We start from the raw sequence: 18,421 nt of genomic DNA on the forward strand, positions 1-18,421 counted from the left end.
GCTACAAGCTTGGCACACCTGTATTTGGGGAGTTTCTCCCATTCTTCTCTGCAGATCCTCTCAAGCTCTGTGTAAGGTTGGATGGGGAGCGTTGCTGCACAGCTATTTTCAGGTATTTCCAGAGATGTTCAATCGGGTTCAAGTTCGGGCTCTGGCTGGGCCACTCAAGGACATTCAGAGACTTGTCTCGAAGCCACTCCTGTGTTGTCTTGGCTGTGTGCTTAGGGTCGTTGTCCTGTTGGAAGGTGAACCTTCGCCCACAGTCTGAGGTCCTGAGCACTCTGGAGCAGGTTTTCATCAAGGATCTGTCTGTACTTTGCTCTGTTCATCTTTGCCTCGATCCTGACTAGTCTCCCAGTCCCTGCCGCTGAAAAACATCCCCACAGCATAATGATGCCACCACCATGCTTCACCGTAGGGATGGTGCCAGGTTTCCTCCAGATGTGACGCTTGGCATTCAGGCCAAAGAGTTCAATCTTGGTTTCATTAGACCAAATAATCTTGTTTCTCATGGTCTGAGAGTCTTTAGGTGCCTTTTGGCAAACTCCAAGCGGGCTGTCATGTGCCTTTTACTGAGGAGTGGTCTGACCACTCTACCATAAAGGCCTGATTGGTGGAGTGCTGCAGAGAAGGTTGAGAGTAACTTTAGAGCGCTGTCAGAGTGACCATCAGGTTCGACCTCATGGCTTGGTTTTTGCTCTGACATGCACTGTCAACTGTGGGACCTTATATAGACAGATGTGTGCCTTTCCAAATCATGTCCAATCAATTGAATTTACCACAAGTGGACTCAAATCAAGGTGTAGAAACATCTCAAGGATGATCAATGGAAACATAATGCACCTGAGCTCAATTTCGAGTCTCGTAGCAAAGGGTCTGAATACTTATGTAAATAAGGTATTTCTGTTTTTTATTGTTAATACATTTGCAAAAATGTATAAAAACCTGTTTTCGCTTTGTCATTATGGGGTATTGTGTGTAGTTTGCTGAGGAAAATGTTTTATTTAATCCATTTTAGAATAAGGCTGTAACAAAATGTGGAAAAAGTCAAGGGGTCTGAATACTTTCTGAAGGCACTGTAGCTAAATATATGGCACTGAGCTGCTACAAGCTATAACAACATTATAGAATCTGATTATCATTATAAAAAGGATCCATAATGATCATGATGGTTCATAATCTAAATAAACCATATAAAGAGGATTGACAAAACGTTTGTAGGCTATAGAAAGGGCGGCACTTTTCATCCTTATATGTAATTAGGAACATGCAAATAGCATTTTGTATTAAAATCTAAATACATTCAATACAATGTTATTACTAATGATGATAGGTTTTAATTGTATGTGTTCTGTTTATCATGTAAATGTCACATTTTCTATAAAACTATCTGGCTGTAAACCTATAACATTCTTTAAAAAAAAAAAACTATGATTATAAAACATAATCAAACGTATTGTATAAGACTCCAAAAATATGCAATCAGTAGCCTGCCTACAATTTCTACGCTGAGGAAATGCAAGTCTATCAGTTGCGTGCGCGTGCGTTGTTCAGATTTGCTTCTCTCCTCCCCTGGCACGCGCTCATGTAAACTAGAATCGGAAAAATGGTGGCCAGCGTCAGAGTGCGGAAGCTCCTCCGACGATACAAACTAGCGATTGCCGCCGCGTTAACGATTCTTCTGATTCAAGGGCTAGTGGTATGGAGTCTGAGAAGTCTCGAAGAGGGCGAGACGGAGGTAAGAAAGCTTAATATTATTTTGGTTAGCTGGTTAAGATAAGATTTGGTCTCTAAAGCTGGTAGCGGTAGTTAGCAAGCTAGCTTACTATGCTAACGTAAACGTTAGCTAGCTGTCTCTAGTACTGTAGCGAACTACATTAAAGATACTGTAGTTAACCAAAGCTAGTTCGTAGTAAGCTTATTCCTTGTACACTTATTATAGCTAGAATTGCATATTTAAACCAACTCGCTAGTTAAACTACACTAGACTAGTTCAAGAATCAATAATACTTGAAGTGAACCACTTCTTTGTTTGGCCAACCTGTCTCAGAATTCAGGTGAGACGTTTCCTGAGTATACGCATAATAGCGTACGAGGTCATTGTGATGTAAACTGTAAACTGCCAACCAGCTAACTAGCAAGCAAAACATTTAAAAACAGGGCACATTGTGTAGGCTCTCATTTCATTATGTTGTGATTTGGCATGTCCTTGGATGAATGTTGATTGGTGCTGCGACTGTCACTTCAATAATATGCCATTTAGCAGACGCTTTTATCCAAAGCGACTTAGTCATGCGTGCATACATTTTTCGTATGGGTGGTCCCGGGGATCGAACCCACTACCCTGGCGTTACAAGCGCCATGCTCTACCAATTGAGCTACAGAGCACCACAATTAGTATTGTGTGACTGTGTAGTGATGAAGATAACGGAAATACATGGCGAGGTTGATTATCTGGCTTGCCAACTGGATTAATAGGTTCGGTGATTATTCAAAGTAGGTGTCAAGACTTGCGAGTATAATGTCAATTTATGACATGCAACGAGTTGGAGCGAGCAGTCGTGCTTCCCTCTGGCTCATCTTTCCTTGTCCTTGCACCAAGCTATCTGAGTTGGCTCATGATCCATTGCATACCATAGTCATCTTATTCATTTACTCTCAGTTTAATTCACAATTTATTGGTCTTGATATAAGCATAGTAATTTACTTGCATTCTTTCCAAGTATAAAACTACACCTGAACTATTTCTAGCTAAACAACACATTTAGCCAATTTGGTCTATATTTTCTAAAGTACTGACTGAACTAGAGCGTCTGAACCGACCTATAACATACTTATCCATGGGAATCTTGGCTCTCCAATCTCACACACACACCTGGAACACTACCCTAGAGGCAGTGGCCTGGAACCTCCTATTTCTTCTTCAAATAAAGTCTTCCTAGCTGTGTTCCTAGCTCCAACAGTGCAGTAGTATCTAACAATTCACAACAATACACACATCTAAAAGTAAATTTAATGGAATTAAGAAATATATAAATATTAGGACGAGCAAAGTGACCAGTGATTCCATGTCTATGTACATAGGGCAGCAGCTTCTAAGGTGCATGGTTGAGTAACCAGGTGGTAGCCGGCTAGTGATGGCTATTTAACAGTCTGATGGCCTTGAGATAGAAGCTGTTTTTTAGTCTCTCGGTCCCAGCTTTGATGCACCTGTACTGACCTCGCCTTCTGGATGGTAGCAGGGGGAACAGGCCGTGGCTCGGGTGGTCACACAGAGCTGTCTCACTGAGCTGTGCATACCTGGAGGGAGAGGAAGCATATAAGGAGGGCCCCAGAAGAGGCACTGCATAGGGTGGGTAGGTTTGCTCTGGGACTCTGGACTCTCTGGACTGTTTCACTGGTGATGTGTTAGATCTATATTATTTATTGGAGCAAACCCACCATTAGCCATTCTCTTCTTAATGTGTTTCTATGCTACGTCCTTTATCGCAATCAAGAAGATGTTATTACTTGGACCAGTAGGAGCATTACATCAACCATCTGTCTGAATTTATAACAGCCAAGATGCAATGAATGCATTTCCCTTTGAACAGACAGTGTAAACAGGAAATGTGACATGACATGAGATCGTCCTGAGAGCAGGATGTTCCTATTGTGACATCTAGTAGATTGCTTTAAATCAAATCAAATTTTATTTGTCAGATGCGCCGAATACAACAGCCTCACCTTACAGTGAAATGCTTACAAGCCATTAACCAACAATGCAGTTTTAAGAAAAATAAGTGTTAAGTAAACAATAGATAAGTAAAAAATAAAAGCAGTAAAAATAACAGTAGCGAGGCTATATACAGGGGGTACCGGTACAGAGTCAATGTGTGGGGGCACCGGTTAGTCAAGGTAATTGAGGTAATATGTACATGTAGGTAGAGTTATTAAAGTGACTATGCATAGATAATAAACAGAGCAGCAGCAGCGTAAAAGAGGGGGGGATGACAATGCAAATAGTCTGGGTAGCCATTTGATTAGATGTTCAGCAGTCTTATGGCTTGGGTGTAGAAGCTGTTAAGAAGCCTTTTGGACCTAGACTTGGCGCTCCGGTACCGCTTGCCGTGCGGTAGCAGAGAGAGCAGTCTATGACTAGGGTGGCTGGAGTCTTTGACAATATTTAGGGCCTTCCTCTGTTACTCTCCATGTTCATTCCATAAGGATGCATCCAGCTGTTACCATCACTTCAGTCCTGAGCCAGCCAGCCTAAACAAAGGCACATTTATACGCCAACCGCCCAATGGTGCAACATAATTTTGAACCTTGTACCAACCACCTACTGAAATGTACCTTTTGTTAGGTAAATCATGTGATAAATTAGGTTATCGGGAGGCTGGAGGAGGACTTTTTACAGTTCCCGTGTGGCTCAGTTGGTAGAGCATGGCGCTTGCAACGCCATGGTTGTGGGTTCGATTCCCACGGGGGAGCAGTATGAAAAATATATGCACTCACTACTGTAAGTCCCCCTGGATAAGAGCATCTGCCAAATGACTAAAATGAAAAAAAATGTCTTTAACACAATGGCAGTGGCCCCCTCCCCCTTCTGAGTGGGTGTTTGTATAGAGTTGGGGCCTAAAAAAAATAAATAAATAAAAAAAATAAAAAAGTATGGATGCAGGGCTGAGTGAGTGGACTGAGTCCCTCTCTGCTCAGTGGCCTCGATGTAACTCACATCTGCTCTAATCAGAAGCTGGCTGCTTGCTGTGCATGTGTGAACACAATCACATGCATCCTATTATAGCCCCCACAGAAGAGTACTTGAGAAAAAGTGAAGAAAACCGCACGTTCTGTTCCGTCATCCCCAGTCAGTGGCTTCATAAAGAGCTGCTGGGGCGTACTGGTCCGCTCCCCTCACATGGAGATGAAGGCAGTGATATGGCTTCAACTAATTGGAAAGAAAAAAGGAAAAGAAACCCGCCTTTGAGTTGACGAATTTCTGATGTGAGAGCGTTAATTAAAAAGTGTGGAAAATTGTGAAAAGTTTCATTGAAATTGCTGTGTTTCTCTTCAATATGATAACATTGCCCAAGTCCACTTAACATTTGGTAGCTGTTTGAACCAGTGAACCACCAGTAGAGTAACAGTCTTTTAAAATATGGATTTCTTGCCCTATGATGCTTTTCAATAGACTCCTTGACGCAAATCACATTCAATGGGGCTGGGCTGTAACATCATTGTGGACAAATGCTTTTCTAACTGGAACAGCATTTGTGGTGCACCGGGCGATCAGTAGCTGTGTTGTGTGGGTTGGCTACTGGCTGGCAGACTTGCACTGGTCTAGCTCCCTGCCTTGTGCTGTCTGTCCCAGGCCATAGCCTCTGTTCCCACAGTCTGTGCTCTGGTCTGTCTCTGTGCCAGCAGCGTGTGGCGGGGGCCCACTCTGGGCCATGCCCACTCCCTGTTTTTCTATCCCTTCTCCGGGTGCATATTTTGGGGCCCTTCTGTACAATTCCAATAAGCCAGCAAGCCAGCGTGGTAAGCTGTGATATTGTCCTGCCAGAAGTGAAAATAGCTGGGGGGTTGCTGCTTTCGATGCATCCATTTGTGGAGGCCCCGTTTTTGCATTCCAGTAAGAGTGTGGTGAGAAGTTGTTTCCCTGTTTATCTCCACTAACCACCTGAAACACCCTTAGAGCCAGAAGAGTCATTATGTTTTTTTGTCTTATGTTTTTACTTAGTTGCTCAGAATGTGAATGAAGGGATAGACCTTAAAAAAACATGTTTTTTTAAAGGTCCCAAACCACACACACCCTCCTCCCCAGGTAGCCCTGGTCCTAGTGTTGGTGTAGGGCCATTGCTGTGCACTGTACAGTTGAAGTGGCAGGGGCTTAGGGCTGGGTGCTGAAGTGGGCAGCGCTGCGCTCAGCGCTCCTGGGGCTGCAGGGGTGGCTGCTGATAAGGCCACTTGGCCTCTGGCCGACAGTGATCTTATTGGGCAGCTCAGAGCGTGGCAGCCCTCCAGCTCCCCCTGCCTGCCTGTCTGTCGTTGCCCATTTAAAGGCCTCACTAATTACTCCTCAGAGGACTTCTCTGTCTGTCACACACACACACACATATATATATATATATATATATATATATATATATATATATACACACACACACACACTCCCCGCAGTGCTCTGATAAGGACTCTCATTGTAGATGTGAGCATATGCCCAATTTCATGTGGTGTGACTGAATGTGTACGTTTCATGCATGCGCTGTGTGCGCTCTGTGCTGTGCCCAGGGTCTGACTGAGGTTTACTGAGGTCACCGCGGTGAATCACTGCCTTCATTACATACCTTACATCTGTATGTTGTGCCTTCTCTGATTACTTCCACAAAAGGCAGAGGGGGGGCTAAAAATAACCCAGAGCAAAAACAAAACGCATTGTAAACATATCTTGCCTCTGGTGCTCCTGCTCTGTTGTCGTCTTGTTTTGGTTGTTCTTAGAGGGTGAATCATCTCCTCGTTTCACAAACACTCTTCCTGATAATTTGATTGGTCCCAGTATGTTGTGTAGTGTATCGACAGGAAAGGAGGAGAATGAGAATCTTCTCTGTGCTAACTCTCTCCCCCCTCCCCAGAGGAAAACACGGCGGTCTAAGCTGCCTGACCACAACAGCCAGGACCCCAAAAGGGAGGCGGTGGGCTGGGAGAGACAGAACGCCTTGTCTGGGAGGAGCGGGGCCCGATGGAACAGCAGGCTGGAGAGGACGGGGGCCACGGCCGCCAGCGCCCTCCGGAGGGGCAACAAGCACCGGGGGAAGACCACCGTCAGGGTGAAGGTGCCCCTGGGCCAGGGGGTAGGGGTAGCAGCTGACGGTGTTCCCCCCCACGACCCCTCCAGCAGCCGTAACTTCACTGATACCCGGGGCGGAGGGGAGGGGGCGGCCAGACTACCCCCTCCAGCCATGCCAGGGGAACCGGGCAGTGTGGAGGGGGCGCCTCAAGCCCCCAGCAGCGACTTTGTGCCCAAGTGTGACATCATGGGCAAGGATGCCCTGTCAGCCCTGCACCGCGCCGGCTCGCGGCAGTGCCGGCAGGAGATCGCCAACATTGTGTGCCAGCATCAGGCCGGGCAGCTCATGCCAAGGGCACTGCCTCAGTTCTGCCCGCAGCACGGTGAGACACACCCCTACCTAGCCATCATTCCTCTAGGGATCAGAGACTAACTGCATATGCAGACAGCCCACACACTGCAGACTCTTAATGATGTATTGGATATTTATTCTCCCTGGTACATTTTTCATTTGTGCCTTGAAGTGCCCCCCAAGGCTAAATCAATGCATGAATATTACATTTGCAGTTCCATTTCCTGTTTTAATGTAAAATGTTTTCCTCTGCAAAAACATAGATGTCTGTGAATGTACTCTTTTGGCAGCCCACCCCCCCCTCTCAGATAGCATATTTTCACACCACCCCTTATCCACCTATAAAGTGGGGGTTTGAGGACTACCTATTTTCCATTATCAGACTGTTAATCAGTCCCATGAGTCCGTATCCAGAGACTTATTCCCATGATCCTCTCTCTCATCCTTTGTGTTGTGTCCTCATCCCAGGTTTTTCCAGCCCGGTCCAGACAGCTGATGAGCTGGACAATGACCTGTCCAAAGTGGAGAACCCAGTCAGGGTGGCTTTCGTCCTGGTGGTCCACGGCCGGGCCATCAGACAGCTCAAACGCCTCATCAAAGCCATATACCACCGAGACCACTTCTACTACATCCACGTGGACAAGGTAACTACTGGCAGACATACACACTATACTGTGATTGATTCAAGAAGGATTTCATCTTGAATAAAAACATCAAATAAAAATTGTTCACAAAAAAAGGATTACTTAGTTGGAACTTTCCTAGATGCACCATACAGTCTCTTATGGCTGGAAATTGTATTTTGTCATTTGGATGATCTGGTTTGGTCTGGCTCAGTTGAGGGTTGAATTCAAACAAATAATCACACAAAGGTCATACAGAGGGGGTACGATTTAAGCTTATGCTTTATCGTACTCCGCATGTTTCTTGTTAGCTTATGAGGACGCCTTGATATGTAGAATTGCGTCTCTGCTTCTCATATGCTGGCAGGAGGTCTAACCTGGAGGGTCTCGCTGACTCGTACATGCTTGATGAGGTCACTGTGTTTTTCATGTGTAGTAGAGTCTATAATAACCCTCAGGTAAGGAAGTGGCTGGAGGATTAGTCAGGATAGAGGGGTTTGTCTGGTTGCTGTAGGAGAAGTGGGAGCAATAAGAGGGGGATGTCTACACAGGTTGCTCACCCCAGCTCCTGGTAGCATGTCTACACAGCTGCAGAGCCATATAGCTCAGAGCAACAGTTTAACACTGCAGAGTAGAAGGGAAGGGAAAGCATTGATAAATGAGGAGTCAATGGGTTCACACCGTTCAGACTACACTAGACGCTAACGGCCCTCCACCTTATCGCTCCTCTCACTGGGACGGGTAGGCAGTGCGCCTTGAGGGATGGGACAGGATGGAAAGCAGGTCAGGTTGTTCTGGAGTCCTTCCGCCAGGCAGCCTCTCTCTCTCTCCTCTCTCGCTCTCGCTCTCTCTCTCTCTTTTTCTTTCTCCCCCCCCCCCCCCCCCCCCAGCCGAGCAGGCCGCTCTCTCCCTGTGTTAGCCTGGAGCTGGGCCCTGTCACAACACTTTCTACCTGCTCTTCTCATCGCAAGAATCTCATCTCTCACACCTTCAGGCCTGTTGTCACCAACCCTACTGCAGCCCCCCCATCCATCTTTCCCTCTGAATGTTTAATGGTCTTCTTTACGGTTTGGAAGTAGTCTCTTAGCTGAGTTCTTCTCATTCTTTCTTCATGTCCTGCTGTCAGAAAAACCTACAGCTATTTCATACCAGGAGATTCTGTTGATTTCTTTGCACGTGCCTGTTTTTGATGTAATGCGTATGTTTACATGCACACTAATAATTCAATATGAAACTGATTATGGCAGTAGGCAGATTGTTACTTTAAGGTGTTTACATGTCTTAATAATTCAAAAAATTGCTCAGAAAACCAGGTGTTTTAATCGGCGTATGCTTACTTCGATTTTGACCTCACACTGATTAAGATGAGCAGAGGAAGGTGTTTACATGACTAATGCATAATCTGCCAACTGCCATAATCATTTTAATATCAGATTATTATTGTGCATGTAAATGTTGTCTGTCTCCTAACCCCCCCAGCGCTCCAACTACCTGCATCGGGAGGTGCAGCAGATCGCCCAGCAGTACCCCAATGTGCGTGCCACGCCCTGGCGCATGGTGACCATCTGGGGCGGTGCCAGCCTGCTGAAGGCCTACCTGCGCAGCATGCAGGACCTGCTCTCCATGCTGGACTGGAATTGGGACTTCTTCATCAACCTCAGTGCCACTGACTTCCCCACCAGGTCAGTGACCACAACACCATTGTCATATGATTGGCTTTGAAACTATTGTTTAATTTTTATTATGGTTAATTGACTTGTGTGATGAAGACTTGATCTCAATCAAAATTCTCCACAATATGATCACATTTGTAATTTCTGTATTCCTCCTGCCACACAACTCTCACTCTGTTTAGAAGAAATGTGCTCTGGAGTTGTAATTTCATTTGTGCCTGTCTGAGCTTTTCATCTGTTGCGGAGCTTTTTGGTCTCACTTCACTCTGCGATTTGATTCAATTATTCCGTTGACCTGCAGTGACTTTGACTCCTATAGCTACAAGATAAAGGAGAGCCACGTCTCCTGCTAGTTGAAAGCCCAGACTGTCATGGACTGTTTTGGTCACTGATGCACAGAGACAGACTGCTAAATCGCCTCTTTCTTGTCAATCAGTTCTGGGGTGGATTTCTGAGGCCCTTCTGAGCTGCTTCCAGAGCAGTGGCCAATCCTACTGAACCGTCCCAGGGTTTAAAGGGGGGGAATAAACGGGAATGCTTGGATGCACACAGAGGAGCCGCCGCTGCCTCCCAAATCCTGCCGACAGCGGCTAATTCCACCCAGGGAAAGTCCTCGCGCCACGCTCCAGTCAGCGTTTTATCCCCAACCTAATCCTCTCATCTTCTTTTTTCCTTCACTCCTTTCTTTCTGTCTTCTCCTTGGCCTATCGCCTTCCGGCAGGACCAACGATGAACTGGTGGCTTTTCTGTCACAGCACAGAGACCAGAACTTCCTCAAGTCACATGGGCGGGAGAACGCGAGGTAGGGCGCTTAGTTAGGAAACCTCTGACTCACAGCCTCGTCAGTCTGTCTGACACACTTGGCTCTTACTGTTAGTGTCTGACACCGCTCACATCGGCTGAGATTTTCCTCCACTGCTCTTCTCATCAAGCTTAGCTTCACTCAGTATGATGTAATGGTTAAGCTTTCATATTGGAGGAGAGGACTAAGATGTTGGAAGGGAAAATGAAAGGAATGATGATTATGATGTAAAGCTTCTGTTTGATGTTTATTTCCCATATAGTCAAGGACAGCTCTCTGACAAACTATTTAAGATCAGTTATTATTGCTGAATATTATTGCTGAAGTTAGGCAACAAGGCAACAGGTTGTCAGTTAACTTGCCTGGTAATGTAGTGGTTAGATAAATGAAGAACTCTTAATCACTGTCCTTCCCTGTGCAGCTATTTTAGATTTAGTCTTGACTAAAATAGCTTTCATCCTTCATAGTTTTAGTTATCAGTTTACTAAAACTCTAGACTGAAGTGGCCGCCTGGTAGCTGTGTGTGTGGGAGAGCCGGGCTGATCAGCTCAATCAGCATGCGCAACTGGAAGACAAATGAGAAGATTGCATTATATTATGCAAAGGCATATTTCTGATTGGACAAAACAGATCAAAAGGAAAAATAGGTTGTTGACGAATATCTTTTGTCATAGTTATTGTTGACGAAATGAACACTGCCTGTGACCTCCAGGTTCATAAAGAAGCAGGGTCTGGACCGGCTGTTCCATGAGTGTGACAACCACATGTGGCGGCTGGGTGAGCGGACCATCCCTGAGGGCCTGGAGGTGTCTGGGGGCTCTGACTGGTTCTCCCTCACCAGGCGCTTCGTAGAGTACGTCATCAACTCCCAGGATGAGCTGGTGGCGGGCCTGAAACAGTTCTACACCTACGCCCTGCTCCCCGCTGAGGTAATGGTCAGGGAAAATGTAGTGGTGAAGATGACAATGTGACTGCTTCAGTCACAGCCTCTCTGGGCAGTAGAGGTGCTAGACTGAACAGGGGGTCACAGAGCGTTTAGCTGCCAGTTAAAGTGGGTTGGTTGAGGTCATATCTTAGTATTGAATGTTGTACACTAGAGTCAAAAGCATTGATTTGATGTTTTGAAACATGTCTGGATTGTCTTCATTGTTCAGGAATCCCTGTGGAGATGGTGAATTCTATTTACAGGAAATGTCACAACCCAGTGTTTGAAATATTAATATAATCCCTCCTCTCTGTTCCAGTCCTTCTTCCACACAGTGCTGGGGAACAGTCACATGTGTGACTCTCTGGTGGACAACAACCTGCGTGTAACCAACTGGAACAGGAAGCTGGGCTGTAAGTGCCAGTACAAACACATAGTGGACTGGTGCGGCTGCTCCCCCAACGACTTCAAACCACAGGACCTCATCAGGATACAGGTCAGTCAGCCAGCCAGGAGAGGGCACTGTTGTACCCATCATGAGAGTTCAAATTGAGTGTCCTTAACTGCTGCACTCCTCCTCAGCCAACAAGTGTAGTATTTAACTTTGATTCTCATGTCTTCATTCCACCACAGCAACTGACCCGGCCCACGTTCTTTGCCCGTAAGTTTGAGTCCACGGTGAACCAGGAGGCTATAGACATCCTGGACACCCACCTGTATGGGCACTACGCCCCAGGGACGGTGGCCATCAAGGCCTACTGGGAGAGCCTGTTTGAGCGGGCGGATGGGGTGGGCTCCCTCAGTGACGTGGCCCTCACGGCCTACTCCTCCTTCTTCCGCCTGGGCCTCAGGAGCCTGGAGAGCAGCCAGACCAGCCTGGATACCTGCAAGTGAGGCCTGAATACTGAATACTACAATCTTTCCAAATGGTAGATTCAGAGTGGAAGATTTCACTATTACTTAGGCTAGTTGAGGCTCAATAGATTGATTTCTTCAAAAGAAGGACAACTGAAGTCCGGGTTTAATTATTGATATACACACTAAAAAGATATCTCAATTGATTTGACCTTCTCATATTGTCTATTCAAATATCTCTTCCTCCTTTTGTGCAGGTATGAGCCAATAGGCTACCCGGTGTCAGTGCACCTGTATTTCTACGACGAGCGTTTCCAGGGCTACCTGGTCCGTCAGGAGGTGCAGAACGTGGGGTCAAGGGTCAGGGAAACGTTGGAGGTGTGGGCCGTGCCTCAGGCCACCATGCAGCTGGAGAACAACCTCAGGGAGTTTGAGCGGCTCAAGAACCTGGAGGTGAGTGGGACCTGAGATAGATAGATAGATGTCTGTCTGTCTGTATTTCTATGGGTATTGTGTACAGTCAAGGTTGTTGCAGTTTAGATAGTGGTATATGGCAAGGGCTGAGACTACGGATGAACAAGTTTGTGGACCTAGTTTGATGATGAAATACCCATATCTACTGTAGACTAGATGTTGGATACAAATGAACAAGTTAGAATACCATTAGGACAACAAGGATACAAGACTGCCCTAACACATTGATGTAAAATGTCTGTGTCTGCTTATTTTCCCCCCTCAGGTGGGCACAGAGTGGGACCCCAAGGAGAGAATCTTCCGGAACTTCGGCGGTGTGATCGGGCCGCTGGACGAGCCGGTGGCAGTACAGAAGTGGGTGAGGGGGCCCAACCTCACTGCTACCATCGTGTGGATCGACCCCGCCCAGACGGTGGCGGCGTCTTATGACATCAGCGTGGATGTGGATGCAGAGTACACGCAGTACAAGCCCCCGCTGCAGCGGCCGCTCCGCCCCGGGGCCTGGACGGTCAGGGTGCTCAGGCTGTGGGAGCGCGTTGCCGAGGCTCGCTTCCTTGTCATGCCCCTGGCCTTCAAAGGACGAGAGCCACTACGCCAAGGTCAGCCTGGTGGTTTGAGGGTCGGGTAGTTCATCTATACTTTTTACCAGGAAGTGAAGTGGTTCCAAAGGGAGTTTAGTTCAGGGTAGTTTGCCCCTTTGGTGTTCTGTTTGATTCAGTGCAGCCATTCAGCCTCCGTATCCAATTCAACTCACTGGAAGACTTGTCTCAGTATGTATTTATGTATCTGATGAGGATGTTGTGAACTGATCTCTAACAGTCCTCTCTTCCCTTTCTTCCTCCCCCTGCCACCCTGCCTGATCCAGAGGAGGACAGCTGGCTGCACGCGGGGCCACCAGGCAACCTGTACCTAGAGCAGGGCTTCCAGCAGCTGAGATCTGTTCTGAAGCTGCCCCCCCAGGAGCCCGCCCTGCAGGAGGCTCAGCAGAGGGCCCAGCTGGTAGGCAAGCCCCTGGATGCCTGGGTGGACAGCACCGTGGGGGCCTTCTGGGTGACCGGGGACCTGTGCTCCACCCAGCCCTCCCCGGGCCCCTGCCCTTCCCTGGGCACCTGCACCAAGTCCACCTGGAGCTCCCTCGCCCCAGACCCCAAGTCAGAACTTGGCCCTGTCAAAGGTGACGGCCGGATCAGGTAGCCCCCCGGAGAGGAGGCATGCTGAACTACATTAGAGGAGGAGAGGGAGAGGAGAGGATATGTGAGCCCTGAGAAGAGAGGGGAGAGTAGGGCCTGGTCTCTGAGGCAAACTCATAGCTCATAGAGCACATAAATAGACAAGGCTTCTCCCTACATATGCTGAGGTGTGGCTATGCTCTCAGTTTAGAGGCTACGTGGCCTTTTCAGAGGAGATGCGTGCTGGAAATTTGCACATGAAGACTGCAAGACAAATGTTTTTTTTATGTTCAAACGTCATTGCATCGTTACATGGACGATTTCTGTTATGTTATCTGTCTGCACTTAAGTCTTCATTCAGGGTCTCTCTGGGTAGAACCTTGGATATGTTCGAACTCTGTTCAGTGCACAGTTTTCTTCTGCTTGAAGGAATGTAAAGCAGTGGCCAACATTTTGACAGTGGCTAATGCTGTGTTGAATTGTTGTCAGAGGGGAGTGGGCCCTCTGGACTAGGATCTTCATGCTTATTTTCAAGCATTATTATCAGAACTTCAGCAGCAGATGGAGGAAGTGCACTTTACTGTAAGACTGTAAGGTTACGCAGGACAGGGTCGATCACTAGTTGGAGAACGACAACGAGGAGGAGTAGGAGCTTAAAAGGTCACGGTGGAGGTCGTCACAATGGTGACATGGCGTCCTCTTCCCTTCGCTTACTTACATGTCTTTGTATAAAAGTGCTGCTAGAACATATCTGGACCAGCTAGCTCACCTGGAGGTGGAAGAATGGTACCAGCTGAAACCATACCATATCTGGACCAGCTAGCTCACCTGGAGGGGGAAGAATGGTACCAGCTGAAACCATACCATATCTGGACCAGCTAGCTCACCTGGAGGTGGAAGAATGGTACCAGCTGAAACCATACCATATCTGGACCAGCTAGCTCACCTGGAGGTGGAAGAATGGTACCAGCTGAAACCATACCATATCTGGACCAGCTAGCTCACCTGGAGGTGGAAGAATGGTACCAGCTGAAACCATACCATATCTGGACCAGCTAGCTCACCTGGAGGTGGAAGAATGGTACCAGCTGAAACCATACCATATCTGGACTAGCTAGCTCACCTGGAGGTGGGAGAATGGTACCAGCTCAAACCATACCATATCTGGACCAGCTAGCTCACCTGGAGGTGGAAGAATGGTACCAGCTGAAACCATACCATATCTGGACCAGCTAGCTCACCTGGAGGTGGAAGAATGGTACCAGCTGAAACCATACCATATCTGGACCAGCTAGCTCACCTGGAGGTGGGAGAATGGTACCAGCTCAAACCATACCATATCTGGACCAGCTAGCTCACCTGGAGGTGGAAGAATGGTACCAGCTGAAACCATACCATATCTGGACCAGCTAGCTCACCTGGAGGTGGGAGAATGGTACCAGCTGGGACACAACAATCAGTTAAAGTTGGGAGAGAGTCCTCTTCTCTCATGAGTTCTGTTTACTGTGACATGTTTTTCAATGTTTGTTTTGTTTGTTTCTTGAACATTGAAATGTGAAATGTCTTTGTTGTCCATGATCACTGCAAAGCAAAGTCACCGGGGGTTTTGTGTGTCAGAGGAAGTGCCTAACTGATGTGGGTAATATTCAAGGCTACAGTGGCCTGGCTCTCCTGTGTTGTGTCATCATCATATTCACAGTGGACTACGTCCCTTCTCAATGGGTCTACTCACTGTTATGCTATATAGGCCTAGCCAGAGCCATATATTTAGAGTTAGGCAAACTTTTAGAATTTTGAATATTGTTCTAATTCTAGACAGTCATGCGATTTGCATCATAATGAGAAAGAGCGTCTGCTAAATGATGTAAATGTAATGGAGAAACCGCATTGGCCCAACTCTCTAAATACAGTGGGGGAAAAAAGTATTTAGTCAGCCACCAATTGTGCAAGTTCTCCCACTTAAAAAGATGAGAGAGGCCTGTAATTTTCATCATAGGTACACGTCAACTATGACAGACAAAATGAGAGAGAAAAATCCAGAAAATCACATTGTAGGATTTTTTATGAATTTATTTGCAAATTATGGTGGAGAATAAGTATTTGGTCAATAACAAAAGTTTCTTAATACTTTTATATACCCTTTGTTGGCAATGACACAGGTCAAACGTTTTCTGTAAGTCTTCACAAGGTTTTCACACACTGTTGCTGGTATTTTGGCCCATTCCTCCATGCAGATCTCCTCTAGAGCAGTGATGTTTTGGGGCTGTCGCTGGGCAACACGGACTTTCAACTCCCTCCAAAGATTTTCAATGGGGTTGAGATCTGGAGACTGGCTAGGCCACTCCAGGACCTTGAAATGCTTCTTACGAAGCCACTCCTTCGTTGCCCGGGCGGTGTGTTTGGGATCATTGTCATGCTGAAAGACCCAGCCACGTTTCATCTTCAATGCCCTTGCTGATGGAAGGAGGTTTTCACTCAAAATCTCACGATACATGGCCCCATTCATTCTTTCCTTTACACGGATCAGTCGTCCTGGTCCCTTTGCAGAAAAACAGCCCCAAAGCATGATGTTTCCACCCCCATGCTTCACAGTAGGTATGGTGTTCTTTGGATGCAACTCAGCATTCTTTGTCCTCCAAACACGACGAGTTGAGTTTTTACCAAAAAGTTCTATTTTGGTTTCATCTGACCATATGACATTCTCCCAATCCTCTTCTGGATCATCCAAATGCACTCTAGCAAACTTCAGACGGGCTTGGACATGTACTGGCTTAAGCAGGGGGACACGTCTTGCACTGCAGGATTTGAGTCCCTGGCGGCGTATTGTGTTACTGATGGTAGGCTTTGTTACTTTGGTCCCAGCTCTCTGCAGGTCATTCACTAGGTCCCCCCGTGTGGTTCTGGGATTTTTGCTCACCGTTCTTGTGATCATTAATCCCCACGGGGTGAGATCTTGCGTGGAGCCCCAGATCGAGGGAGATTATCTGTGGTCTTGTATGTCTTCCATTTCCTAATAATTGCTCCCACAGTTGATTTCTTCAAACCAAGCTGCTTACCTATTGCATATTCAGTCTTCCCAGCCTGGTGCAGGTCTACAATTTTGTTTCTGGTGTCCTTTGACAGCTCTTTGGTCTTGGCCATAGTGGAGTTTGGAGTGTGACTGTTTGAGGTTGTGGACAGGTGTCTTTTATACTGATAACAAGTTCAAACAGGTGCCATTAATACAGGTAACGAGTGGAGGACAGAGGAGCCTCTTAAAGAAGAAGTTACAGGTCTGTGAGAGCCAGAAATCTTGCTTGTTTGTAGGTGACCAAATACTTATTTTCCACCATAATTTGCAAATAAATTCATAAAAAATCCTACAATGTGATTTTCTGGATTTTTTTCTTCTCAATTTGTCTGTCATAGTTGACGTGTACCTATGATGAAAATTACAGGCCTCTCTCATCTTTTTAAGTGGGAGAACTTGCACAATTGGTGGCTGACTAAATACTTTTTTCCCCCACTGTACATGGCTCTGGGCCTAGCTGCCTCTTCTCTATCAGTGTATATGCAGTGCAGTACTGTCCACGCTGTCTATGCTCTGTATGCCAACAAAGTGAAGACTCCTCTGTCATCTACTGTACCTACCACTTTAATGTTAATGTTTGTCCATAAGCATTTCTACCACTGAAACTCCCGCCCAAGAGTGGTCAACTACTATTTCACGGCCTGGTCAAGAAATCAAAGCTGCTTTTACTTTGTTTGTTAATATGAACTGTTTATAATGGGAGAATAGCTTCAAGATGTGCAAATATTGCCTTTTTAGACAATTATGAAACCCTACCCTATACCTTAGTTTTTAATTGTAATGTTTTAAAACTAAACCAGCTGAAACCCCTACTTATGTAGTTTTTTTCAGTCTCTCTGCCACTATATGAGTTTACAAGTGACCTTGTTTCCCTTGCAAACTTGCTTCAGTGAAGCCTCCGTTTAACAGAAAGAATAGCAGAGCCCCGTTTAGTGTAAATGGAATTGGCTATTACTATTTTTGAATTTTAGTCTTTGAGAAATATATATTTGTCCATCCATTCAATATCAACCCCTCTGTCAAATTGAGAAACACTTCTTGTATTCTTTTTTGGACACGTCATCCTTCATTCAATGTCACTTGAAACAGATCCTCCCCTGGATCTTCCATCTATGCTGTATCACCCCACAGCCCACTCATGACTCACTCTGATGATGATGACATCGTGGCAATGGCTCCCTCTCTGAGGCATGACAATGCTGGACTGGAGAGGGGAGTGCTGGCCAATCACAGAACGCCTCTGGTAAAACTGACATGACAACAGGTTGACTGGTGGCACAATAAAAAACAAATACAAAAATCAAATCTGGTCCAGTCATGCTTTTTTGGGGTATTTAGTTTATGACTCGTTTTTGACTAGAATGAAATGTATTCTGCTAGTGAGTAATGTCAGTGCTTTATGGCATTATTTTTAACAGGTTTCCAAGGATCTCAGAGAAGCTGGATAGTATCAATAATCATTAATCAAGAGGTAATGTGTGTTCAGGTGTGAAATTAGTCATTGATAAACAATATATTATTTCGGTCACAATGACTAGTTTAAACGCAGGTTTAGGATATGACTCAAAATATGCTTCATCCATCCCTCAAAAGTGCATAGCTAAATCGCAGTAATCCCAAAGAGAAGACACGTGATGCTTTGCGTCTGAAGAAAGGCGCTCTCCATGGTGCTGAACACGATGCACATCCTCCACTTCACCGCACGCAGT

General features: G+C 46.2%; 1 protein-coding gene across 2 annotated transcripts; it reads left to right on the forward strand.

The window, feature by feature from the left end:
• Window positions 1–1,597: 1,597 nt before the first annotated feature.
• LOC311104042 (xylosyltransferase 2-like) lies at window positions 1,598–18,017 on the forward strand (the record flags this gene model as incomplete). Of its 2 annotated transcripts, XM_084145694.1 has the most annotated exons (11): window positions 1,598–1,738; window positions 6,615–7,152; window positions 7,590–7,765; window positions 9,224–9,426; window positions 10,139–10,219; window positions 10,932–11,148; window positions 11,464–11,640; window positions 11,778–12,034; window positions 12,257–12,452; window positions 12,739–13,072; window positions 13,339–18,017. In XM_084145694.1, the coding sequence occupies 11 exons, from the start codon at window positions 1,607–1,609 to the stop codon at window positions 13,665–13,667; spliced, it is 2,640 nt and encodes an 879-aa protein (XP_084001820.1). In that variant the 3' UTR covers window positions 13,668–18,017. The 2 variants fall into 2 exon arrangements, with proteins under 2 accessions (XP_084001820.1, XP_084001819.1); XM_084145693.1 differs by lacking the exon at window positions 10,139–10,219 and having other exon boundaries at window positions 1,607–1,738.
• Window positions 18,018–18,421: the final 404 nt, after the last annotated feature.

Source organism: Coregonus lavaretus (assembly GCF_964263955.1).
Source record: "Coregonus lavaretus genome assembly, chromosome: 28".
Classification (NCBI taxonomy): domain Eukaryota; kingdom Metazoa; phylum Chordata; class Actinopteri; order Salmoniformes; family Salmonidae; genus Coregonus; species Coregonus lavaretus.